This window comes from Halichoerus grypus, chromosome 2 (genome assembly GCF_964656455.1).
Source record: "Halichoerus grypus chromosome 2, mHalGry1.hap1.1, whole genome shotgun sequence".
NCBI lineage: Eukaryota > Metazoa > Chordata > Mammalia > Carnivora > Phocidae > Halichoerus > Halichoerus grypus.
In genome coordinates, this window is record NC_135713.1 from 150,019,322 (window position 1) to 150,045,646 (window position 26,325).

At 43.4% G+C, this 26,325-nt stretch overlaps 1 protein-coding gene across 1 annotated transcript in view; it reads right to left on the reverse strand.

Moving 5' to 3' along the window:
- The window catches only part of UBE2G1 (ubiquitin conjugating enzyme E2 G1), a 99,979-nt gene extending 79,881 nt beyond the window's left edge, over positions 1–20,098 (reverse strand). Inside the window, exon 1 of the mRNA XM_036078415.2 lies at positions 19,704–20,098. Within this exon, the coding sequence (XP_035934308.1) occupies positions 19,704–19,749 (46 nt within the window). The 5' untranslated portion in view covers positions 19,750–20,098. The remainder of the gene's footprint in view (positions 1–19,703) is intronic.
- Positions 20,099–26,325: the final 6,227 nt, after the last annotated feature.

A 26,325-nucleotide genomic window follows, 5' to 3' on the forward strand; every position in this document is an offset into this window, starting at 1 on the left:
ATTGCCCAATGAAAAATTAAGTGGCCAAGCTAAATGACAAAACCAAGTCACTAACATAGGGGGGAAAGTAGAGAAAATCTCCAAAATATATTAACAAAAGATAGAAAATGGACAATATGAAAATAAAGAGGCAAAGAAAAGAGATTAAGGAGCTCCAACACCTGACTAGTAGAGGTTCCAAAGAATGGGTTCTGCTGGAGAATGCAGAAGATGACAAAAGAGCAAAACAAGGATATTTCTGAGCTAAAGACAGACTTAAGACCACAACCCAGAAGAGCCCACTGAGAGTCTAAAACAATGAATGAAAAAATGTTATATTTAAGAGACACACATGGGTAAAATTCTGTAAGTCTAAGTATAAAGGAAACTCTTTAGAAGGTGACAACCTCATCTCCACAGGAACAAACACGAGACTGACTGTGTGCTCAGGAGGAGTTCTGGTCACCACAGACAACGGGGCATGACGGCCCAGTTCTGTGGAGAAAAGATGTTGAAGGCACAATTCCCAGAAAACCTATCAATCAAATGTTAGGACAAAATAAAGGCATTTTTCAATATGCAAGGACTCACAGTTTGCCACCCACACACTCTATAAAATTTAGAAATACTAGGGGCGCCTGGGTGGCTCAGTTGGTTGAGTGTCCGACTCTGGATTTCAGCGCAGGCCATTATCTCGGGCTTGTGGGATCGAGCCAGGCATCAGGCTCCGCACTGGGAACGTAGCCAGCTTAAGATTCGATCTCTCTGCACACACACCTCCCCCCTCCGCTGCCACCTCTCTCCCTCTCTAAAAAATAAAAAATAAATTAAGAAATACTCTAACGAGGACAGCATAAGCTAGGAGGAAATGGGGGCTGAGTAGGAGCCGAACATCTGAGTGAGAGCAGAAGGAAGACTTGGGTTGGGGACTTACAAATTCTCTAACAAAGTTTCACTGACGAGAGTTTATACCTCCCTCTTTAGATCCAGAGTCATTATTTGGTATTACAGTGAATACATTAACATAATCATATAAATGCTATTTCCTGGTTTTCCTTTTTTGAGACTAGATAAGCCCAGAAGACTATTTCAGCTATAAAAGAGAATATAAATGTTATAAACCCTAACAATATAAAAATAAGATAATTAACAAAATCTGTAGGAGGAAAAAAAAAAATCACTTGAAGGTAAGTGAGCTAATTTCTTTATCTTTCATAGCAGGGACTCCTATGTAAGGTTGATAAATCACTTCATTAACAGTAATAAAAACAACCAGTAGAAGAGCTACAAATATATAATAAGAATTAGGGAAGCAGTGTTAGTACATTAAAATCTTCATCTTTCATATAAATTATAGTGGTAACCATGCACATGAACTCTAAATCCCCTTCCAGTGAATGGAGAAAGGAGAAGTGGATGAGAGACTTACTTTTCAATAAACTCTCTTCGATAGAACTCGAATTTTTTGCCACGAATATGCAATACTTTCATAATTTAAAGAATTGTTTTAATACAAAGAGAATTATGTTTTAGCCATACTGTGGAATACTGTGTAGATTTCAAAGAACAAAATTAAGTTCTCCATGTGCAAATACATGAGGGGCACCTGGGTAGCTCAGTCGGTTAAGTGTCCGACTCTTTATTTCAGCTCAGGTCATGATCTCAGGGTCATGGGCTTGAGCCCTGGGTCCAGCTCTGCACTGGGCACAGAGTTCGCTTGGGATTCTCTCTCCCTCTGCCCTCCCCCTCCCCCACCGCACTCTCCCACACATGCGCTCTAATCAATCGTAAAAAAAAAAAAAAGATGCTCCCTTCCCCTCTCACCCACCTCTCGCCCTCAAAAAAAAGATGGCTACACTGAAAAATCAAGATTAAGAACAAAGCATTAAGATGGTACGTGTTTAAAATAAAATGTGGGGTATAGCAACTTCAGAAGACAATTTGGCAGTTTCTTATCAAGTTAAACATAGTCTTACACCATACAATCAGCAATCATACTCCTTGGTATTTATCCAAGTAAACTGAAGAAAACTTCTATTCACACAAAAATGTGTACACAAATGTTTGCAGCAGCTTCATTCATAATCACTAAAAACTGGGAAACACCAAGATATCCTTCAACATGGGAATGGACAGGCAAACTGTGGTCCAAAGGAATGCACACAGCAAAAGGGTATACAAGGGAATGCAACTCAGTGATAAAAAGGAACAGGCTACTGATTCATGCAACAACGTGGATGAATTTTTTTTTTTTTAAAGATTTTATTTATTCATAAGAGACAGAGAGAGAGAGGCAGAGGGAGAAGCAGGCTCCCCGCTGAGCAGGGAGCCCGATGCGGGACTCGATCCCAGGACCCTGGAATCATGACCTGAGCCGAAGGCAGACACTTAACCATCTGAGCCACCCAGGCGCCCAACGTGGATGAATTTTAAATGCACACTTCTAAGTGAAAGAAGCCAGACCCTAGAAGCTGCATATGATATTCTGGAAAGGGCAAAACTATAGGGACAGAAAACAGATCAGTGTCAGCCAGGACTGGTGGAGTGGGGAGTGACTGACTGCAGTGGGGACATCTGGGGGAATTTTAGGTAATACAACTAGTCTTAGGGTCCTGCAGTGGTGGATATGTGATTTTATGCACTTGTCAAACCCAGGGAAATGTCTACCTCAAAGAATGAACTGTGACGTATGCAAAATCAATTTGAAAAATCAACAAGGATGGAATGGAGACTATGACGAATGATTAACTATCACTAATGCATGACAAAACCTCATTGAAGGGGTGGCAGGGAAAGGAGCAGACCTAAGTAACGCTGGAACCAAGTTGTGACTCTCAACTGAAAACGTAAGGACAAGAACTGTGCATAAGCGCTGCACCCCTATTGTCCATCTGTCCCCACGAGGGGAGAGTCAGCAATTCTCGAACTGCTTTCACCTAAGTGATGGGGGCTGGTTTCTCGATGTCAGAGAGGGGAGCTAGACAGAAACAAGAAGGGACATGCTGGTACTTCCTCAGAGTTGGAAACATCAGGAGGAAGCGAGGTGGGGCCTGGCAGAGACACAGATGGACTACAGAAACTGTAGGTACGTACATACACACCCAGGTAAGTGTGTGCGCACAGAGGGCCCACCTCCTCCTACAAAGAAATGACCCTCCAGGAGCAACAAGCACTTCCAATGCCCAGACCTGGGTTTCTAGATACCACATTTCACATTCTTGGAAAAGCAGCTGATTCTTGGGCTGGGCTAGAGAAGATACAAGACACATCTGATACATTCTCGAGTCATCAGAAAATAAGGAAGTGCTCAAAAATTAAAAAGATGAGTGCATGTCAGAGGAACACCAGACAACCTGAAAGAACTCTCAATGACCAACGCTGGAACAATGTGAGAACAAAATAAATGACCTAAGAAACAAAACATGTGACAGTTCATTTTATGTGTCAACTTGACCAGGCCACAGGTATTTGATCAAACACTATTCCAGGTGTTTCTGTGAAAGTAGTTTTCAGACACGATCACAATTTAAAGCAGTAACCTTTTTTTTTTAAGATTTTATTTATTTATCTGACAGAGAGAGAGGGAACACAAGCAGGAGCAGCAGCAGAGGGGGAGGGAGAAGCAGACTCCCCGCCGAGCAGGGAGCCCCATGTGGGGCTCGATCCCAGGACCCTGGGATCATGACCTGAGCCGAAGGCAGACGCTTAACCGACTGAGCCACCCAAACGTCCCTAAATCAGTCAACTCTGAGTAAAGCTGATTACCCTCCATAATGTAAGTGGGCCTCATCCAGTCAGCTGAAGGCCCTAATTTTTTTTTAGAAGACTGACCTCCCCCATGAGGAAATTCTGCCAGCACACTGCCCCCAGAGTCGAAATGCAACATCAGCTCTTCCCTAGAACCCCAGGCCACCCTGCAGATCTTGGAAGAGCGGGCCTCTACCGTCACATACAGATACACATAAACATACACATCCCCTTCCTATCGGTGCCATTTCTCTGGAGAGCCCTACTAATACAGATTTTAACCCAAAGTAGGAAATAAAATATCCAAGTCGGTGGGCGCCTGGCTGGCTCAGTCGGTAGAGCCTGTGACTCTTTACCCCAGGGTCAGGAGTTCAAGCCCCACACTGGTTGTGGAGCCTACTTAAAATTTAAACACACACACACACACAGGTCTATACACAATACATGACGGAATTAACAAATAAATGGGGGAGAAGTGACAAGTCTTCCTCATAGAAGAATTCCAAATAACGTTAAGTAAATATTCTCTCTGACATGAGGTGGGGGGCCTAGTCCCTCCTTCCCACATGAGTGTGGGCTGGACTGAACAGCTTACGAAGAAAAGGGCAGGAAAGGGGGAAAACTAACTTTACAGTGAGAAACCTGACCAACATTGCCTTAACCAAGTGACCAAGGTCCACACAATCAGTGCTGTCATGTGGTTACCATGGGCCACCGGTCTGAGGCATTCTTCCTGAAAACCCATAACCCCAGTCTAATCATGAGAAAAACATTAAACAAACCCAATTTGAGGGACATTCTACAATATACCTAACCAGTATGCCTCAAAACTGTAAAAGCCACGAAACACAAGAAAACTCTGAGAACAGAAAACTCACAGAACAGAGCACACTTCCTAGAAAACTAGGAAGACATGACAACTAGATGCAATGTGGTGTCCTGGATGGCAGGTAAAAACGACGAGAAACTGAAGTATGGACTTGTGTTAATAATAATGTGTAAGTACTGGTTCACTGGCTGTAACAAATGTACTATACTAACCTAAGATGTCAGCAACAGGGGAGCTGGGTACAGAGTATATAGGAACTCTCCGTATTATCTCTGCAATTTTTCTATAAATCTAAAACTGTTCTAAAATTAAAAGTTTAAAAAAAGAAGAAAAAACCGTATCACAGTGGTATTGCTTCCCCAACAGCCATGCACCATATGCCTTGGACCCCGAAGAGAGCGGCAGGAAATACAGCACTCTCACCCAGGCCACTGCTGCACCTGCAAGAGTTAAATATAAGCCAAACTGGATGACAGTTTTGTTCTGTTTCCACCAAGCAAATGCTAAGGGTAGAAGCAGCAGCAAGGGTATAATCCTAAGGGAGAGATGTAGAAACCAGAGAAGACGCTGAAAAATACAGTATTTCCCAGGGGAACCACCACAACATAAATGTTCACAGCAGTTTCAAAAAAGATGTTAGCACATTCTAAAGTCCTAGACTTCTGATGATGACAATATAAACTACGCTATGCAGTGCTAAATAAAAAAATATATATATATATTATCCTCTACTTACCTAGGGTAAAAGAGTATTATGGAAAGTCTCAGAGTAACATCCCTCTCTACATAAGTCTTGAAACAGACATTTTAGTTTTAGAATCCTCCAACACAAAAGATGAGAAACAAACCCAAAATATCAGGTGAGGCCATGAGCAACAGTAATTTACCTTCCGAAAGTCACAGTTTTCAGAATTTAACACACAACGTGCTATTACATTAAAAAGCAGTAGTCTTAGTAATAAGGTGACCTGGGTTTGAAACCTATTGCTGCCATTTACTTGCTAAATGAATTTGGAAAAACATCTTCTTGATCTTGGGCTAGGTTTCTTAAAGAGAATCAAGCATGTAAAAGGAATTTCAATGAACTCAACTCCAAAGAGTATGATTTTCGCTAAAATTCTTAACACTAAAGGTCCTTCCAGAATTTCAGTTTACTAAAAAGGCAAAATACAACAAAAAGAAAAATAATCAAATGTTAACAGAAGCTTTAAAGGGATGGCTGATATTTCTATCACATATGTTTTATCTTTTCTAAATCTACAATAATTATGTTCATTTGTAATTAGTAAAGTTCTTTTAAAACATACATATGACATTTTCCTCTAATATCTTGATTTAAGTTACCTAAGATTTACTTTAAATGCATCTGACTCATCCTCAAAAAAGTAAAAAAATCAAAGGAATATATGACCCCAGAGACACCCTAAGACTCAAGTAGAAAAGGGATAACTGAATCAACTCATTTTTATATTCTCTATGTAGATCTAATTTAAATACTGTTAAAGACAGGCTCAGAGATTAATGAAATCTAGTTGTCTTGGTTTTGCTATTGTGAATAAGTCAAACCTAGTTTCCTCTTCTGGAAAATGTGGTCAGCCACCTGGGTTAGAAAGCCTAAGATAGCTAAGGGAGAAAGAAGACCAGAGAGAATCTCCGAAGACATTAAAAAAAAAAAAGGTAGAGAAAAGCCAGAAGCTGGGGGGGGGGGGGTGCACAACCTTTAATTTTTGTGGCAATTTATAAATTATTAAGAATTCGGAAAACTATAGCCATAGTAGATAGAACTGTCCATTAAAGAAATTGCCTTGAGAGAAAAAATTAGAACCGTGCTGAGACACAGAAGGCGTTCCAACAAGAGTCATTTGGTCAAAGCTATACTTGTAAAAAGGGCAACAATGTCTATACTGATGTGTGAAATATCTACTTCTAATTATCAACCAATATTTGTCTATAAAACTTTGCCTTCCCCACTAGAAAGGCAAGCCAGGGATTCTATCATTTATCCCTAGGGCCACGCATACAGAAGAAATTAAATGTTTACTAAATGGAAGTATCTTCTTTTACTTTCTACCTTAAAAGATTTAGTTCACATGTCCTTAAGTCCTCAGGGGGAAAAAAAATCTAGTATAATAGTTCTAGTCCATTCAATACCTATTTATTGGTTGCTTGCTAAGTTTCAGTCACCCTTGTAGGCACCTGTGATGTCAGTTAATAGGAAAAACAAGAGTCTCTGCTCAGTGGGGGATGACGGAAATAGATATTGGGGATAAGAGCACACTTCTCCTGATGAGCACTGAGGAATGTATAGGATTGTTGAATCACTATATTGTACGCCTGAAACTAATACAACACTGTATGTTAATTACACTGGAATAAATATCTCCGCCCTCATGGAGAGAATGTAGTCTCAACATCATTCTGCACCCTTTCCAGAGCAGTGATACTCAAAATATGCTCCATTAACAGGTGCCGATCCACCAAACCATTACTGGTCTGTGACATGTGAAGCCAGAGCAAGGATTCAGAAGCTCATACAGCAATTTGACAGTCACTTCGTACGAACCTAATATTATAAAGGATGGGCTCAAATTTATGTCTTTTTAATTTAATTTCTCTAATAACTCATTTTCATTATTTTTCTAAATATCATTACATAATGAATTAGAATTTTCCTTAGAGCTGGGCTTTCATCACAGATAATTTGAGAAGCACGGGTCCAACGCACTTTGACCACATCACTTCGCCCCTCCTCAAACAGAATAAAACTTCTAACATTTTTTAAATTTCCCACAAATACCAGGCTTTCCAGATATTGTTTTCCCACTAGATCAGTTTATCATATGCTCCAACCACAATGAATTGTTTTCAGTACACACCTCTGTCTTGCTTGCTCTTTTCCCTGAACGTTAAATACTTTATTTCTGTGTCATCAAATTTTACATATGCTTTTAAAGTCAAATGCTGCCAACTCCTCAAAGCCTTCCATGAACCAGACAGGCAGAAGTAATCATTCCCTGACATTCTCCAATACTTTAAAGCAGCTCTCTTATGGGATTTTCTACAAAATACAAGTTCCTGGAACATAAGAACAATACTGTATTCATCTGGCATCCCTACAGCACGAAAAACAGGTTATCAAATTTGCTGAATGATGTTAAGACACAGCATTACATATATACAAATGAACTTCACTCAAGCGATCAGAATACTCTGAAATTATACCCAAAATTGTGTAGGTACACTTCTCTCAGGAGATAGTCTTTAACTCATTAAATTGTCAAAGGAGTCTTAAGCCACTGCTCAGGGAAGGGCTCAGGTTTCATCAGCAGACAGACCTATTTCTGCCACCCAGCTCCATCAGGGTTAGTTGAGGAAATTACCAGATATAATATAAACCTCAATTTCCTTATCTCAAAAAGGTGGTAACATTTACTTCAAAGATCTGCTGTGAAAACTGAATGTGACCACAAATGGAAAGTCCTGGGATCAGGAAGAGTACGTGACAAGCACTCAATGATTTGCTTCCTTCCCGTCCTCCTCTCTTAAATTTAAGTTTCTAGAGCTGTGAAGTGAGCAGGCTTAGGTCCTTTAAAGCTTTTTTAAATTACAAATTGCTGCCATCCCTTGAAAGTTGTGTTCAGACTCTTGGAAATCGTCAACAGAGTTAGTTGTCCCTCAGAAACACCTATTTGTTTTAAATCTTTCAACTTTAAATTTCAGCCCATCATGCCAATTTATTCTAATTACTATTTTCTTTACATGATAAAAAGGATTTCTTAAAATTGTATAACCTAATGCTCTTAAGAGAATGTAAGGGAATGAACACCTTGATTCTGATGTATCCAAATTTAGCCCTTTTCCTAGGAAGCCTTCCCTGACCTCACTGTGCCCCCTCCCCCATAATTAATCACTCTTCCTTCCACAAACTTTTGTTTACATGTCCATCAACCTCTACAACATACAGCATCTCAAGGTAGGAATCCCACATTGTCTTTGCATCCCCCAACATTTCTCAGCGCAACTGCACACAAGAGCTCAATAAATCAACTCGTATATTTTTCTTTCATTTTCAAATGGCAGCACAAGACGTTTAAGTAAGGATTATTTAAAATTAAGATGGAATTTCTATGTCAAACTATAGATTTCTCTTTCAACTTCCTGTTCCTTGAAAGTGTTAATGTGGCAATTATGTTGTTGCTTGCAACTATGAATAGTAAGTTTAAAATGGGAGTTCTCTACATGAAAAAACATTGATAAAAATGCTTTGGCTACAAGTGACATTTTAAAAACTTTTTATTTTGAAGTACAGATCTATAGGACAACAGAAAACAAAGTACAGAAAGGCTTCCTATACCCTTTACCCAGTTTCTCCCCAGTGCTGACATCCTGCATCACTACACAGATTTCATCACTCAGTGTTTCTACCAGCTCTTTACAATTTTATCACATTTGCAGATTTGTGTAACCACTACAAGATACAAAACTGTCCCATTACCACAAAGACCCCTCCTGCTCCCACAACCCCATAGCCACACACCACCATTGTCCCTAATCCCTGAAAACCACTAGCAATCCACTTTCTATCTCCATAATTGCGTCATTTCAATAATTCTATACGGGTATCAAGACCATTCAGGTGGGAAAGGGCAGTCTCTTCAACAAACGGTGATGAGAGGGGCGCCTTCGGCTCCGGTCATGATCCCAGGGTCCTGGGATTGAGCCCCACATCGGGCTCTCTGCTCGGCAGGAAGCCTGCATCTCCCTCTCCCTCTGCTGCTCCCCCTGCTTGTGCGCTCTCTCTCGCTGTGTCTCTGTCAAATAAATGAAAAAATCTTTAAAAAAAAAAAAAAAAACGGTGATGAGAAAACCGGATATCCGTGTGCCAAAGATTTAAGTTGAACCCTTATCTTACACTGTGTACAAAATGGATAAAAGATCTAAACATAAGACCTGAAACTATAGAACTACTAGGAGAGCACACAGGAGAAACGCCTGATGACACCAGGCTTGGCAATGGACTCCTGGGTACGACACCGAAAGCACAGACAACAAAAGCAAAAACAGACAAATGGAGCACCAAACTTGAAAACTTTTGTACGCCAAAGGACACAATCCAGAGTGAAAAGGCAACCTATGGAATGGGAGAATACTCGTAAATCATATTTATTACCTAATAAAGGGTTAATATCCAAGAGTACATGAAGAACTCACACAATTTAACAAAAAATCAAATAACCCGGTTAAAAATGGGTAAAGACTTGAAAGGACATTTCTCCAAAGATGATTATTCAAAGGACCAATGAGCACATGAAAAGTTGGCTCAACATCACGAATCATCAGAGAAATGCAAATCAAAACTGTAAGATATCATCTAATGCCCATCAGGACGGCTACAGTTCAAAACAAACAAAAAGGTAGTAACAAGTGTTGGCGAGGATGCGGAGAATTTGGAACCCTTGTGCACTATTGGTGGGAATGTAAAATAGTGTTAACACTACAGAAAATATGGAGGTCCCTCAAAAACATTAAAAACAGAACTACTCAACATTGGCTCATCAACTGTGACAATAGGCACCACTCGTGGAGGGTGCTGATCTTCAGGGGAGGGGGACTATGCATATGTGTGCGCAGAGTGTATGAGAAATCTCTGTAGTGTTTGCTCAATTTTGCTGTGAACCTAAACTGCTCTAAAAATAAAGTCTATTAAAAAAAAAAAAAAAGAAAACAGAACTACCATATGATCCAGCAATCCCACTTCTGGATTTATAGCCAAAAAAACTGAAAGCAGGATCTTGAAGAGATATTTGCACAGCCATGTTCCTAGCAGCAAGTGACCCAGTTGTACACCTATGGACTAATGGATAAACAACATAAGGCAGACACGACGAACATGATGTAGCTTTATAAAGGAAGGACCCCGTATCACAGGCTACAGAATGGATAAACCTTTAGGACATCACACTAAGTGAATAAGTCAGTCAGAAAAAGACAAATACTTTGAACAACAACAACAACAACAAAAAAAAGACAAATACTGTATGATTCCACTGATAGGTAAAGTTATTAAATTAACAAAAACAGAAAGTAAAATGACGGTTACGAGCGAGGGGCAAGAGAAAGGGGAAAGGGACAGTTGTTGTTCAATGGGTAAACAGTTACAGTTTTTCAAGATAAAAAAGTTCTGGAGATCTATTCCACAACAATGTGCATGCACTTAACACTACCGAACTGTACACTTAAAAATAGTTAAGATGGCCAATTTTGTGTTTTTTACCACAATAAAAAGAATTTTACATAAATGGAATCATACAGTATGTAACCTTTTGAGATTAGTTTTCTTTCATTCAGTGTAACTCCCCTGAGAGCATCCAAGTTCTTTTGTGTATCAGTAGTGTTTATTTGCATTGCTAAGAAGTATGTTCCACAGTATGGATGTACCACAGTTTATTCACCCACGGAAGGCTATCTGGGTCGTCTTCCAGTTTTTAGTTATTACTAATAAGCTACTATGACTGTTCACATACAGGTTTTTACAACGACATAAGTTTCATTTCTCTAAATGCCCAAATGTGCACTTGATGGGTGGTAAGGTAAGTGCATGCTCAGTATTACAAGAAACTACAAACTTTCTCCACAGTGGCTGTACCATTTCACATTCCCACCAACAACGTATGACAGATCAAGTTCCTCTGCATCCACTGGACAGCATTTGGTGGTTTGTTTGGTTTTTTTTTAGCTATTGTAGTAGGTATGGAGTGACAACTTAGTGTGGTTTAAACGTGCATTTCCCTAATGTCTAATAATCTTTTCATTTGCTCATGCGCCACCTGAAATGTCTGTTCACATCTCCTGTTCATTTTCTAAAAGGACTGTTTTCCTTTGCTGAGTTTTGAGAGTTCTTTATATATTCTACACCAATCGATTCTCTGCCAGATATGTAGTGTGCAAATACATTCTTCCAGTTTGTAGCTTGCCTTTTCATTTGTCTCTCGCAAACTTACATTTTTAAAGTTGGTAATGCCCAGTTTACCAATATTCCTCTTATAGACCATGCTTTCTGTGCTGTGCATAAAAACTCTTCACCTAGCACCCCACTGTCTTGAAACCGAAACTCTAATACGTACACCAGACATAAGAATAAGAAAATGACAACACACACAGTTAAGATGTGAGCACATTCAAAAGCAAATCCACACAGTGCCTAACATAAAGGACATTTAGGAAAAAATCCTAAATGTGATTAGTTGTTCTTTAAAAGCAATGCTTACTTTACAAGATTAAAGCAAAAACAGCTTTAAAAACTTTCACTGCCAGGTAAAAATTTAAATAGGTTCTTTGTTGTTTACACTTTTAACAGACCCCTAACCAACAGGGACATGGACAAGAAAGCTGGAGGAGAGTCGAGAAGAAGCAGTAGCAGTTTTTCTAAGCTATTAGGCACCGACAGAAAACATAAATAAAAGGAAAATTTCCTAACAAATTAACTTTTCACATATTTTCTAGAACTGCACATCTTAAAAAGAGGTATACATCTCTACAGCAACAACAAAAAATTACGGTATTTTCCCCCAGCTGTTTCTCGGGAGTGCCAAAATCTGACGAGGGAACAGCACTGATAAAAATGTCTGACTTACCTGAATAAGGCTAATACTACTGTGCACTAGGGGGAAAATTTTATAATGCTGTATTTTAACGTGCATGTATCTTATTTCCTAAAGAGGCATTTCATTCTTATCCTCTCATCTGTTCATTACCATAATTTGCAAAATGTTTGCTTTTTCTTATCTGTACTTTACTGTATCTGAACAACGCCACCAACCTGATATAACGACACTATGTTTACCTTGCCAGACTGTTTCCATACGCATATTCTATGCCTTTTTCTCTGAGAAGTTATTTCCTACAAACCAATCAAAGATGGCATTAAATAGAACCTTGGAGGTCATTTCACGTTTCAAATTCTAACAAAAATATTTCTCAATAATTAAGAAAGGCAAAACTTTTCATCCTGAACGGAACTGAGTCCATTAAAACAAAAGAATACTTGGCATTCACTTGCTTGAAGCAAGAACACATTCACACTACAGTTAACCATAAAATTAGTATATCCCCCTCAAAAAAACAAAAAACAAAAACTTGCACTGAAGGACCCAAAAACAAATAATCCAAGGACTGAAACTCATCTTGATAATGTAAACGAATACTCCACCTGAGAAAAGGAAATCAGAAAGCAGCAATATAGTGATAGTCGACCAATTTCCAGGTTTCCTACACCAGATACCACTCTATTAATAATCAAGGCATCTGCATTTCATGATCAACTACAGAAGTATCCCGAAATACAGTGTGTATTAACACAGAAACTACATAATAAAACTATATACTCTGGTAGTACTACAGCAAATGCAGACTATACTAGATACTAATATCTACAGATTATAGAATTTACTTCAACCTTTTAATATGCTCAGCAGCATTTTAGAAAGTGAGATCATCCATTACAAAAGACTAATGTAGGGGTGCCTGGGTGGCTCAGATGGTTGGGCGTCTGCCTTCGGCTCAGGTCATGATCCTGGGGTCCTGGGATCGAGCCCCACATCGGGCTCCTGGCTCAGCGGGAAGCCTGCTTCTGCCTCCCCCCCTGCTCATGCTCTCTCTCTCTCTGTGTCTCAAATGAATAAATAAAATCTTTAAAAAAAAAAGACTAATGTATGTTTCATTCTGAAGTAGTTTATAGAAAATTAAACTACTGCTGTTTATAAAAAAACTAAATTTAATTGCATTATCAAAAATATTCACTGAATGACAAATTATTACTTAAAAATCATTTACTCCCTAATGTTAAGAAAATTCACTTATTCACTGAAATATTAAGACTTTCCCCCATCGGGGCGTCTGCGTGTCTCAGTCAGTTTAAGTGCCTGCCTTTGGCTCAGGTCATGGTCCTGGGGTCCTGGGACCCAGCTGAGGAGTCAGCTTCGCCCTCTCCCTCTTCCCCCACAAATTGCACTCACTTGCTCTCTCTCTAATAAATAAAATCTTTAAAAAAAAATTAACACAGACTTTCCCCCAGTTTCATTGAGATACAATTGACACCTAACACTGTGTACTTTTAAGGCATACAACATAATGATTTGCCGTATATACACACTGTAGATTCTGTGATGCCACATGTCAGATATCCAATTTCTCCACTACAGGGAATGTAGTTAATTATCCAACACCCCTCCCTCAATCACAGTATTTGTTTCATTTATGCTTTTTTTTTTTTTTAAGATTTTATTTATTTGACAGAGAGAGAGAGACAGCAAGAGAGGGAACACAAGCAGGGGGAGTGGGAGAGGGAGAAGCGGGCTCCCTGCTGCAGGACTGGATCCCAGGACCCTGAGATCATGACCCTAGCCGAAGGCAGACGCTTACAGACTGAGCCACCCAGGCGCCCCTCACTTTGCTTTTTTTCTGACAGCATATTCAGTAAAACATGTAGTAGGCTCCACTATTTCTATAATAGAGGAATTTATTTCTGGATATAAAAATTCCCAGACTGTTAAACGATTATTAGTATGATGCAATATAAATTTACTTTTAGACTTCTCCTCCATTTCCATATTTTTAAACATTTTCTTCCATATGAGTTAACAACTATTAAGAATATTAATAGTTAAGAGGCACCTGTTACCGGGGCACCTGGGTGGCTCAGCCGTTAAGCGTCTGCCTTCGGCTCAGGTCGTGATTCCAGGGTCCTGGGATCGAGCCACGCATCGGGCTCCCTGCTCTGCGGGAAGCCTGCTTCTCCCTCTCCCACTCCCCCTGCTTGTGTTCCCTCTCTCGCTGTGTCTCTCTCTGTCAAATAAATAAAATCTTTAGGAAAAAAAAAAAAAGAGGCACCTGTTACCTACTGAGCTGGTAGAGCCCACAGCTCCTGATCTAGGGACTGTCAGTCTGAACCCCATGTTGGGTGTAGAGATTCCTTAAAAACATTTTTTTACTTAAAAAAAAAGAATATTAACAGCATCTATTAAGGGGGGGCTCAGTTGGTTAAGCGACCGACTCTTCCTTTTGACTCAGGTCATGATCTCATGGGTCCTGAGATCTACCATGTCAAGCTCCACCCCTAGGGGGGAGTCTGCTTTCTCCTCCTCCCTTTCCCTCTGTTCCAAACCGGCTCCTGGGCACGCTTCTCAAGCACACACATGCTCTCAAGCACACACACGCTCTCACGCGCTCCCTCTCTAAAATAAATAAATAAAATCTTTTTTAATATTAAGGGGCACCTGGGTGGCTCAGTTGGTGGAGCGTCCAACTCTTGATTTTAGCTCACATCTTGATCTTGGGGTTGTGAGTTCAAGCCCCGTGCTGGGTTCCACACTGGGCATGGAGTCTACTTAAAAATATATATATATGTGTGTATATATATAAACGCTATGTTCATCACCCAGAATCTTTTAACACTAGGGTATTCCCGTCAAAAATCAATTATTCTATTTTTGCTTGTTTAAAATTGTTAATGGAATTGTATGTTAGGGTGTCAATATATTCTAGAAAGGCCAAGAAATATTAAATCTTTCAAACTCCTCCTTTTAAGCGTATTCTTTGAATATCCTACCAACACCAGGGCTGCTAATGAAACAGCCCGGCACAAAACCAGGAACTGCAGGGAGCCCTCCAGGGGAAAGAGCTCAGGGCACCCACTCCAGTATGGCTCTGAGCCCCTGGCTTCACAGCCACCCACAGAACTCCTTTAAAAAGTGGATTATCCTGGGCATCAAGATACGTAGACTCTTTGGGGATGAGACCAGGAATCTGTATTTCCCCAAGTGATTCCACTGCACATTAAGTCCAAGAACCACACTTAACTAACTCATCACAACAACCTACTTATATGTGTAGTCAAGGAGATGAAGATTTGGGAATTTTCCAGATTACTTTAAAATACACAATCAAAATTTCTACAGTAAAAGCAGCTCAATTATTTTATTGCTACTGTATAAAAAAATTCTTCTTCCTAGTTCTGGAATGACAGGTGCCTACGAGACCCTAACTCTTGAAAAATCTATTCTACCAATGTTAAAAAAAAAAAAAAAAAAAAAAAACACCCTCAAGCGATCTTAAAAAAAAAAAAGGGCAAAAACTTCCTCGTATTCCTTATAAATGCTTGTCATATCATAAAACTTAGTACGGTAAGAGTAGAGTAAGTCCAACTAGTCCAAGGGGCGCCTTGGTGGCTCAGCTGGTTAAGCATCTGACTCTTGAGCTCAGGGTCATGAGTTCAAGCCCCCCAATGGGCTCCTTGCTGAGTGTGGAGACTACTTTAAAAAAATAAGTAATATTTCCAAGCCCAACTAGTCCAAAATTTTTCTCATAGCTAACCACCAACACCAAAAGCTCAGCAATACTTTCAGCTTATGACTTTAATTCCTGATTCTGCAGAATGTTGGCCTTAAGCTCACAACAGCTAAAATATCTTTTTACGATTACCTGAAGAAGACCACTTAGATTTTATTTATTTTTATTTTTTTTAAAGATTTTATTTATTTATTTGACAGAGAGAGAGACAGCGAGAGAGGGAACACAAGCAGGGGGAGTGGGAGAGGGAGAAGCAGGCTTCCCGCCGAGCAGGGAGCCCGATGCGGGGCTCGATCCCAGGACCCTGGGATCATGACCTGAGCCAAAGGCAGACGCTTAACGACTGAGCCACCCAGGCGCCCCATCCACTTAGATTTTAATGTGTGGTATTTTGACGATATATTTTATTAAGATAGGAACATTTCCACAATCATTTTGGTAGTTACTGGATAAATTAACTCTGAATATTAAAATTTATAAAATACTATTTCATGTTTGTGGCAATTACTGCTCCCTGGGAGGCAATATAGCCAATTAAAAACAAAGTCAAAAATAAAATAAAATAAAATAATAAGTAAATAAAAACAACAAAGTCTCCAAAATAAGAAGGCCCTCAATTTGAATGCAGCAGGACCACTCACTTACTTACTACAGCTTGACTTTGAGCAAGTAACCCAACATCTCGAAGGCACGATTTCCTTATCAGGAGGATTAAATGAGATAATACATGTAAAGCAGTCCACACAGGGCCCAGTACATGCTAGTCCTCAGGAAATACATATACACATAAACTGAGATACAGGAATCTCTCAGAAAAGGCACAAAGGAAATTATCAATGATGGCTGTTTCCAAGAAAAGAACTTGGGGTTCTTTGGGGGAGTGGAAAGACTATACCATTTTGTGCTCTGTATTTTTAACCAGTGCTTATAATACCTTCTCAAAAAAAATAAAACAATTTTGAAGTGAAATTTGGTGTGTCGGATTTCTCAGTGTTTAGTATTATGCACTGCTGCTGAACCCGCAAAGGAGTCAGAGTCTAATACTACCCACAAAGAAATACACAGCCTATCTGATTTTGTGAGTCTGTTAGGTGTTCTTACTTGCTTCACCATAGCCATCATGGTCTTAACCAAACAACCACCTTAAACCAGTGATTTTTCAATCTAGGTTGGTTTTACTCCCTCAGGGGACACTGGCAACAGTGTCTGGTTGTCACAACTGAAGGGGTATTCTACTACTGGCATCTGGTGGGTAGAGGCCAAGAATGCTGCTAAATATTCTATAAGGCACAGTATAGGCCCCCACAACAGTATCTGCCATTTTCAAAATGTCCGTAGTCCTGAGTCTGAGAAACTCTGCAACCAAAGGAACCATTCTGCCCCACTCTGAAAGGAACCAGGAGGTTCTTCATTCCAGTTACCAACAAAACAGACACACACACACACACACACACAATAAATTCTCCCCTGGAGTAATGAGTAATGAAGTAAAACCCTTAAAAGTCAGCCTCAATAAACCTAACCACTATGGACCACTGCTGTTGTAAGTTTCTGAAATTCTAGCACCTAGAATGGCTTACAGCTTTGTCTACTCAATTCAATTCATTTCAGGACTTTTAATGCATTTATCATTAAGCCTCTCAAAGTTCAGTCTAAATTTCAAGAGATTACAGTTTACCATTCTTTCCTGTTTTCAAACGATATCTGAAGAACCACAAAGCTCAAACAATGTACTACTAACATCCAACAGGGCCTTTATTTTAGTGAGTAGTTATCAAGTCTTTCCAATGAACGTTGTTATTTTTACATTTCACTTAATACACTGCCTTGGCGTACTATTTTGTCCATGTTAATTAAAATCCTCCAAATCTTTAAGAAATTAAGACCAGTCCATTGTTTCTGATCAAGAAGGCAAGAAAAATTAATCAGCAGTTAAGTAACTTTATAATGAGACCTGAAAAATTACACACCAATACATTCTCTCCTCACAGCTTAAAGCATGTTCTAATGGCCTTATCAAAAAGCCCGTCGCTGGGGGCCCGGCTGGCTTAGTCAGTGGAGCATGCAGGAATCCTGATCTCCGGGTTGTGGGTTTGAGTCCCATGTGGGGTATAGAGATTACTTAAAAATAAAATCTTAAAAGAGTCAACCATGAACGAAAACTTTGGAAAATATTTTATCAACATTTGAGATAAATCTTGTCAAAAAGTGCAAAATTGAACCGAGGGGCCATCAAAATCCAGAGCTGAGTAGGAAACTACTTTTGAAATGCTAACACTGTTATTAGTCATACTTTCTTAGTAACTGCCTATAACTTCTACACCTTTCAAAATGTATGTTTCCCACTGTGTAAGAGCTGAATGCTGTTTTCATACTCAGTATTCCAACACTGTTCACCGCATAATAAAAACTCATTAAAGAATTCTTCGCGAGACAAAAGTACATCTTAATTCCAAAACAAAATAAACGAAAAAGCGACACAAAAAATAAGATGCGTTTGCAAACACAAGATGCAGTAAGGTTATTGTTTCACAGCTTTTCCGATACATTATTCGTGATGAATTATCAGTATCACCCGAACTTCTCCATCCACTTGAAGTCATTCCCCATGAGCACCCAGAACTTTATACTTGTCCAAACCTGCTTGCTCATGGTCTAATAATAAACCTAATTATACAATCTGAACAGCCGCTGACAACCTTTTCCTTAGGAAGCCATAAAGGTGATTTAAGCAGCAGCCCAACTCCTCCTGCGCTGAGGTCCGCGCTCCGGGCTCGGGCGCGGGGCGGCGAGGACCCGGCAGGGCGCGGGCCGCGGGGCTCGCCGCCGGCCCATTTCTCTTTAAATCTGGCAGCACGTGGGGCGGCATTGTGAAGCCACCAGCCCGCCCCCCCACCGCGCACTCCGCGCACGTCCGCCCCCAGTGCGCATGCCCCGCTCGCACAGTCCTAGCGGAGTCGGAGCCAACCCCCTAAAAAGTCAACCTGGAAGCCGCAAACGGCCGGAGGCCGGGACAATGGGGGAGGGGGACGCAGGCACCTCCGGGGAGGCCGCCCGGGCCGCCGCCCCAGGCCAGGCCAGTGGGCCGCAGCCCCCGGGCTCCGCAGGCCGGCGCGGGGGGCCGCGGCGCTCGGAGCACAAAGCCCGGGGCCGGCCGCGAGCGGCTCCCCGGCCCGCTCCCACCCTCCGCGGCGGGCGGGCGAGGCGGGCGGGCGGCGGGACCCGTGCCAGGCGGAGGCAGGCCAGGCGGCGTCCCGCACCCGCCCGCCTCGCCGACAGCCGCGCGGCGCGGCCGCCCAGGCCGGCGCTTTTGTTGTCCGCCCCAACTCCGCGGCGCCGCGCGGCCGGCCAGAAGTTTTGCGCGCCTCCCCTCCGCGGCCGGGGGGCCGCCTCCCCTCGCCCGCCCGGGCCCCGCCACCCGCCCGGGCCCCGCCCGGCCCGGCCCGGCCCCCCGCGGCCAGCGGGCCCAGACGCCCCTCCCGGCCCCCCGGCGTCCCGCGGCCCCCCGCCCCCGGCCCCGGCCGCACCTGAGCCCCGGGGCCCGCCCCTCCGGGGACCCACGGCCCCTCCCCCGCAACGTCCCAATGGGCGGTGGGGGAGGGGGGCGGGCGCCGGGCCCGGTCCCCGCGGCGGGGCGCGTCCCCGCCCCCGACACCCTCCCGACGCCGGCCAAGTGCCCGGCCCAGGCGGACGGGCGCCCCGGGCTCGCCAGTGGCCCGCCCGCCCGCAGGAGGGAGGACTTGGCGGCCGCGGCTACCCGCGGCCCGGCCCGGCCGGCGCCCCGCCGCCAGCCCGCGCTCACCTGCCAGCTGTCTTCGCAGTAGCAGCGCCGACTGCAGCTCCGTCATCCTCCCGCCGAGGGCCCGGGCCAGCGCCGGGGCTTTCGGAGGGCCGAGCGCAGGCTCTGGGGGCGCCTGGAGCCGGGTGTGCTGAGGAACGCGGGCCCCCGCGACGGGAGCGCCGGAGCCGGGGGAGGCCGGGCTGGGGCGGCGGGAGCAGCGCCTCGCTGCCGGCGCGGGTCCGCTCGGCTCGGCTCCACACAGCGCCTCACGCCCGGAAGGGGAGGGCGCCCGGGCGGCCGCGGCGCGCACTGGGACTCCGCTAGCCCGCTTCCCTCCTTCAAGCCGCCCGTCGGCCCCGCCGGTGCCTTCCCCCCGCCACTGCCTCACTGCACGCAGGGCCGCTCCGCGCAGGCGCGCTGGGGCTGCCCACCTCGGCTCGGCCCGCCCGCAAGCCCGACCCCCCGGCCGCCCGGCCCCGCCCCCAGCGGCGGAACCCCGCCCCCTGCGCGCAGCTCCCCTCCCCGGGCCGCCGCCATCTTGGGAAGGTCTCGCGTGACAGACGCCGGGGCGGGGCCGCCGCTGGCCGACGCCCCGTGGACGCCATGACGAAGAGGTCGCGGAGCGTCGGGACTTCGCCCTCGGGGTTGAAGCAGGTGGTCTGGAGCGCAGGAGCCGAAGGAGCCACCTGTGGATGCCTGGTTGTTGGCGGCTGCGAATCAGTTGTTGTTAGAGCCGAACTTAGTTACTGGTGTGCCCCATTTTAAGTAAGCCCCCAAAACAGACTTAATGTATGCTGCTAATTCACTTTACAGAAAGAATGCACGAAAAGATTCCTGAAGTCAACAAATGTTGCTCCTCTCCTAGTAGGAACCGACCAAACACAGATAATGATCTATGAGTAAGGGCAGTTGAGATGAGCAAACTCAAAACGCCGTCCAGAAAGGCGCCCGCGGGGCAGAGGTGCGGGGCGCGGGGCGCTCGGATCCACCTGTGCCTTCCACGAATACCTGTTAAACCTGCGCTGATTTTTGCAGCTGGACCGTGGGAAGACGCGGGAATGTTCAGCTCTCTTCCTCCCCTCCAAAGGCTTAGTCTCCGGGTTCCGGGTAGTCCGCTCCGTCCGGATCGCAAGAACTACAGAGAAGACTGGCCTCACCCTCCCCTAGAACCGTGAACGGGAAGCCTGACTCCAGCACCTCCAGGGGAACAAACCGGGTTGGGTGAGGCCTAAAGTGGACTCAGTTTCCCTAAGGAAAAGGCGCACCCAGGAAGGCTCGGAGATGTCTATTTATTTAGAGGGGGGAAAGTAAATCACCGCGAGCGGCCCCTCTGTCTGGATCTCTTGAGGCGGGTTTTCAGAAATGCTACAGAGCGAGAAGAAATTTCAGCCCTCACGGGGGCCCTGAAGCTTCCTTAGCTCCACCCTAAAAAAAAGAAAAAAATCAGTGTCCGAAAACTCCCCTCCTTTCTGGACTAGAGATCTTTCTTTTAAAATAAATTTTTGATTTTATCAAAGTAGTAAATACACATAGTTCATACTCAGTGTACTAAGACTTCTATGGAAACACACATTCTTCGTGTATGCCTTCCCCACCACTAAATCCTGCTTGCCCCGGCCAATCGCCTTTACCGCTCAAAGCAGTTTCTTCTGGTGGTTACCTCCATTTATTCTAAATAAGATACTTTAATGCTTTTTCTTGACTCAGCCATTTTAGACCCTCTATACTCTTGCTGTAACAGATGAGAATTTAACTTTTATGTTACCTTCCAACCTTTATTCTCCTAATATCATTAAATCATCACATTTATATCAATAGCTTTTATATCAATAGTTGTTATATCAATCAACAGTTTTTACACTATTGTGTAAGATGATTCCTAGGTTTATGACTCCTGGAATAACTGGGTTGGTTTGAAAAAGGTGGAAGAGGAAATAGGTTTTGGTGTAGGGGTATCTACTTGGATGACTTCTTTTTTAGCTGTTTACTAGACATCCAAACAGAGATGTTGAATTAGCAGACACATACCTACACCTGGTGTGCAAAGAAGAGAGAGAAGAGGCCAAAGCTACAGGTACACATTTGGAGAGAGCAGCATAGGCTCCCTAGGGAGAAAATGTGGTAAGATTTTTTTTCTTAAGCCTAAAAAGAAGCCCAGACATCTGAGCACCCAGACATCTGAGGTCAGGTAGAGAAGGAGGAACCGGCAGTAGAGGCTGAGAAAATGGACAAAAGGAGAAAACCCGACATGGGAGGACATGTTCCCGGGAGGAAGGAATGGTCAGCTGCCATGAGCTGCTGAGAAAGATGTGGGCTGAGAAGTGTGCACTAAATCTTAAACCTGGGCACCCGTTGCTCACCTTGTTGGGAGAACCTTGGTAGAGCGTGCCGAGCACCGTAGGCTGAAGGCTGAGTGAGACACGAGGCCACTGGTCTCAGTGCCGAGGGCTTACACGCAGTTTGTGGTCATGAACTGAAAGTGGAGCCCGTAGGTCCAGCTCAGTAATATTTTTTCTGGTAATGTTCAGCTGCTCGGGTGCACGTGGAGAAGGATGATCGCTGGGTGCATCCGTCAGTAAATGGAGAGAGAGATGGAGACAGGCAAGTTTGTTGAGGGTGTGTGAGGAGAGTGACTATATCTTGCCTGAGTAGAGAAGGATGTGAAAACCAGAAGGAGCTGATGGGTAGTGAAAAAGTGATACAAATAATGGGGTCTTGATGAGGTTGAAGAATTGTGTGGTGCAGTCACTAAACCAAATGAGCTGGGAGGACAGGAAATGCTGGTCAGCGTGGGCGGCTTGGAATCCAGAATTCCGTTGTGATCTGTGAATGGCGCTGAGGCCGTGTCACGTGAATGTGGGACAGGCTGGCTGGTGGAAGGAGGGAGACAGTCAAGGAGGTGACAGGCAAGAGTACTGGATAGGTCATTGCCATGGGTCATGAAGTCCCCAAGGACAAGGGCCGCAGGAGGATGGAAAGGCAGGCTGTGAGGCAGGAGCCAAAGTCACTGGTGAATGGATCCATCAGGGTCCGTCAGGACTGGCAGTGAAGGGAGTAATCCGTGGACCCGCCAGATGGCATTGACCTCAAAAGAGCTAGGGTTCAGGGAAAGGAAAGGAGAAACGTCTGGACAACAGTGATGGGAGTAGCAGAGGCTAGGCCTGCCAACACAGAGACTGGTGGAGTGTCGGCGGAACAGCCTTCCCTCGAGAGGGACACGAGGCCTCCGTACATGAGGCCCAGAGGTACAGGAGCACCCACAAGTACCTCGAACCACCCCGATTGAAGCTCAGTCCCTCCTCCCCAGACCTGCTCTGTCACGAGCAGTGGTGCTCACTCACCTGGGTCAGAAACAGGAAGGCCAGCCTTGGTGCCCCCCTCACCCCTACAGCTGACCGATCACCAAGGGTTAGGGTTAGGGTTAGGCCTGGTCCTCTCGTGAACACTCTCTGCTCCTGACCACACTTTTTTCCTTCCTCCAAAAGGTTAAGGGTTTGGGTTTTGTTTTTTACATCTCTGGGTCTTTACCTTTGCTGTTGCAGGGGCCCAGAACGTTCTTTACTGCTAGGCACGTGGAGAACTCCTGCCAAGTCATCTTTCAGTCACTGAAGGAAGCAATTTCCTCCAGAAAACCTTTCTCAATCTCAAAAGTAATCTTACTTCTCTGTTTCCTATTTCCAGCGTGTATTACATGTCCTATCCCAGCAGTCATCATACAGTTTTGCGTTGTTTTTTCTTTTCACTTGTCTGTAAGCCTTGTGGTGGCAGTTTCTTCCCTGTTCTCAGAACTGAATGCAGTAACGCTGCATGGTAAGCACTCAATAAATATCTGTTGGATGATAAGTCGGCTCCATTAAGTTAACAACAGGATCCTCTTTCTATTAAGTTAATAACAGGGTCATCCTTCAACATTACTCTAGGCCGATGCTTATTAAGTTCGGATTTGTATGCCTGGCACAGGCTGGTACAGGGTGGTGTGCCAAGGTGTTCTTAAAGGTACAGAATAAGCCTCTCTTGGACTGTTAGTCTGGCTCATTTTTTTTAGATAGAAAGTAAAAAGTACTTAAAGATAAATCTATAAATTTACAGGCTTATATTAGAAAGGAAGAAAGACTGAACACTTCATAAACTAAGCATTTATTGTAAAAAGTTAGAAAAGCAAAATAAACCCAAAGAATGGTACTGAGGCAGCTAGACAGCCCGGGTACAAAACACATGGAGTTGGACCCCTACCTCACGCCATATATGAAAATGAACCCCAAATGGATCAGGCATGTAAAGATAAGGGCTGACTCTATCAAACACTGAAGGAAATCTTTGTGATCTTTTATGAGACAGCAGTTCCTAGACACCATGAGCACAAGCATCAAAAAAAATAAATTAAAAACTTTGTGCTTCACAGGACACCAAGAAGAAGGTGAGAAGAAAACCCCAAACATGGGAGAAAAATTTTACAAATCACATATCCACTAAAGGACTCATATCTAGGATATGTAAAGAACTCCTACAACTCAATAAAAAGATAAACAACCCAATTTAAAATGAGCAAAAGATCTGAATAGGCATCTCTCCAAAGGAGACAGACAAATGGTCAATAAGCCCTTTGAAAGGAGCTCCACATTATTAGCCTTGAGGGAAACGCAAAACAGAGCCACGAGGACATACCGCCTCACATCCCCTCGACAGATAGAAAAGTACTAACGAACATTCCCAAGGATATGGGGAAACCGGAACCCTCGTACGTGGTCGGCAGAAGTGTGAAAAGGTGCAGCACTCAGGCCAAGTCTCAAAGTTCAACATAGAATTTCCGTACGACTCAGCAGCTCCACTCCTAGGTGTATACCCAACAGAAATGAAAACGTGTTCACACAAAAACTTGCACAGGAATGTTCATAGCATCATTGTTCATAATAGTGAAAAGGTGAAAACAACTCAAATGTCCATCAACTAATGAGAGGATAAATACATGCATTGGAATATTATACAGCCATAAAAAAGAACAAAGCATGATTATATGCTCCAACATGCATGAACCTGGAAAACATTATTCTAACTAAAAGAAGCCAGACACAAAAGGCCACATATTATATGATTCCATTTACATGAAATACCCAGAAAGGGCAAATCCATAGAGAGAAAGTAAATGAGTTGCTGCCTAGGGATGGGGTTGGAGGGTGGGTATGGAGAGGAACAGCTAATGGGTACAGAATTCTTTTAAGAAAGATGACAATGTCTTAAAAGTAATTGTGGTGATAGCTGTACAACTCTGTGAATGTATTAACAACCCCTTGATTATGTATACTTTACATGGATAAATTGTATAGCATGTAAATTATACCTTAATAAAGCTGTTATTAAAAATATACCCAAAGAAATCAGAAAATAACAGAAACAAGAGTATGAGACAGAGAATGGAAACAATAGGAAAACCAGTAAAGAGAAATAACAAGGCCAAAAAACAGTGCTGACAAAGTTAACAAGACTCTGGCAAACTTGCTCAAGAAAAGAGAAAGCAGGGGGGTGCCTGGGTGGTGTAGTCAGTTGAGCGTCTGACTCTTGGCTTTGGCTCAGGTCGTGATGTTCAGGGCCGTGGGATCGAGCCCTGCATTGGGCTCAGCACTCAGCAGGAGGTCTGCTTGGTATTCTCTCTCTCCCTCTCCCCCTGCCCTCCCCATTCTCTCTCTCTAAAATAAATAAATCTTAAAAAAGAAAGAAAGGAAGAAAGAAAGAAGAAAGGAAGAAAGAAAGAAGAAAGCACAGATGAAATTAAGAATGAAAAGAAGCAAAACCACATGGATTAAAATGATAGCAAGAGAGGGATGCCTGGGTGACTCAGTTGGTTGAATGTCTGCCTTCAGCTCAGGTCATGATCCCGGGGTCCTGGGATCAAGTCCCACATCGGGCTCCCTGCTCAGCGGGAAACCTGCTTCTCCCTCTGCCACTGCCCCTGCTCGTGCTCTCTCTCTAAAATAAATAAATAAAATCTTTTTAAAAAAATGGTAGCAAGAGAATTATGAACAATTCTATATCAAAAATTTGAAAACTCAGATGGAATGGATAACTTCGTAGAAAAATATAATTTACCAAAAGTTACTCAAGAAGTAACAGAAGGCTGGGGCGCCTGGGTGGCTCAGTTGGTGAGGCGTCTGCCTTTGGCTCAGGTCATGATCCCAGGGTCCTGGGATTGAGCCCCGCGTCGGGCTCCTTGCTCAGCAGAGAGTCGGCTTCTCCCTCTCCCTCTGCTGTTCCCCCTGCTTGTGCTCTCTCTCTCTGTCTGTCAAGTAAATAAATAAAATCTTAAGAAAAAAAAAAAGGTAACAGAAGGCCTAAATAATCCCATTGCTATTTTAAATAAGTGGAATTGGTAGTTAAATGTCTTCCTACAAAGAAAACCAGAGGCCCAGATGGTTTTATTGATATGTTTTACCAAATTTCAAAGATCAACTGATTCTAATCTTACACAAATGAAAGTAAGGGGCCAAGGGTACCTGTTATAAAATCAGCGTAATCTGAATATCGAGACCTGATAAGGTCAGTCTGAGAAAGAACAATTGCAAATCAGTGTAAATCGTGAACATAAATGCAAAACCTTAAAAAATTAGGGAACTGAATAGGGAAACATGTAAAAAACAGTACATTGTGT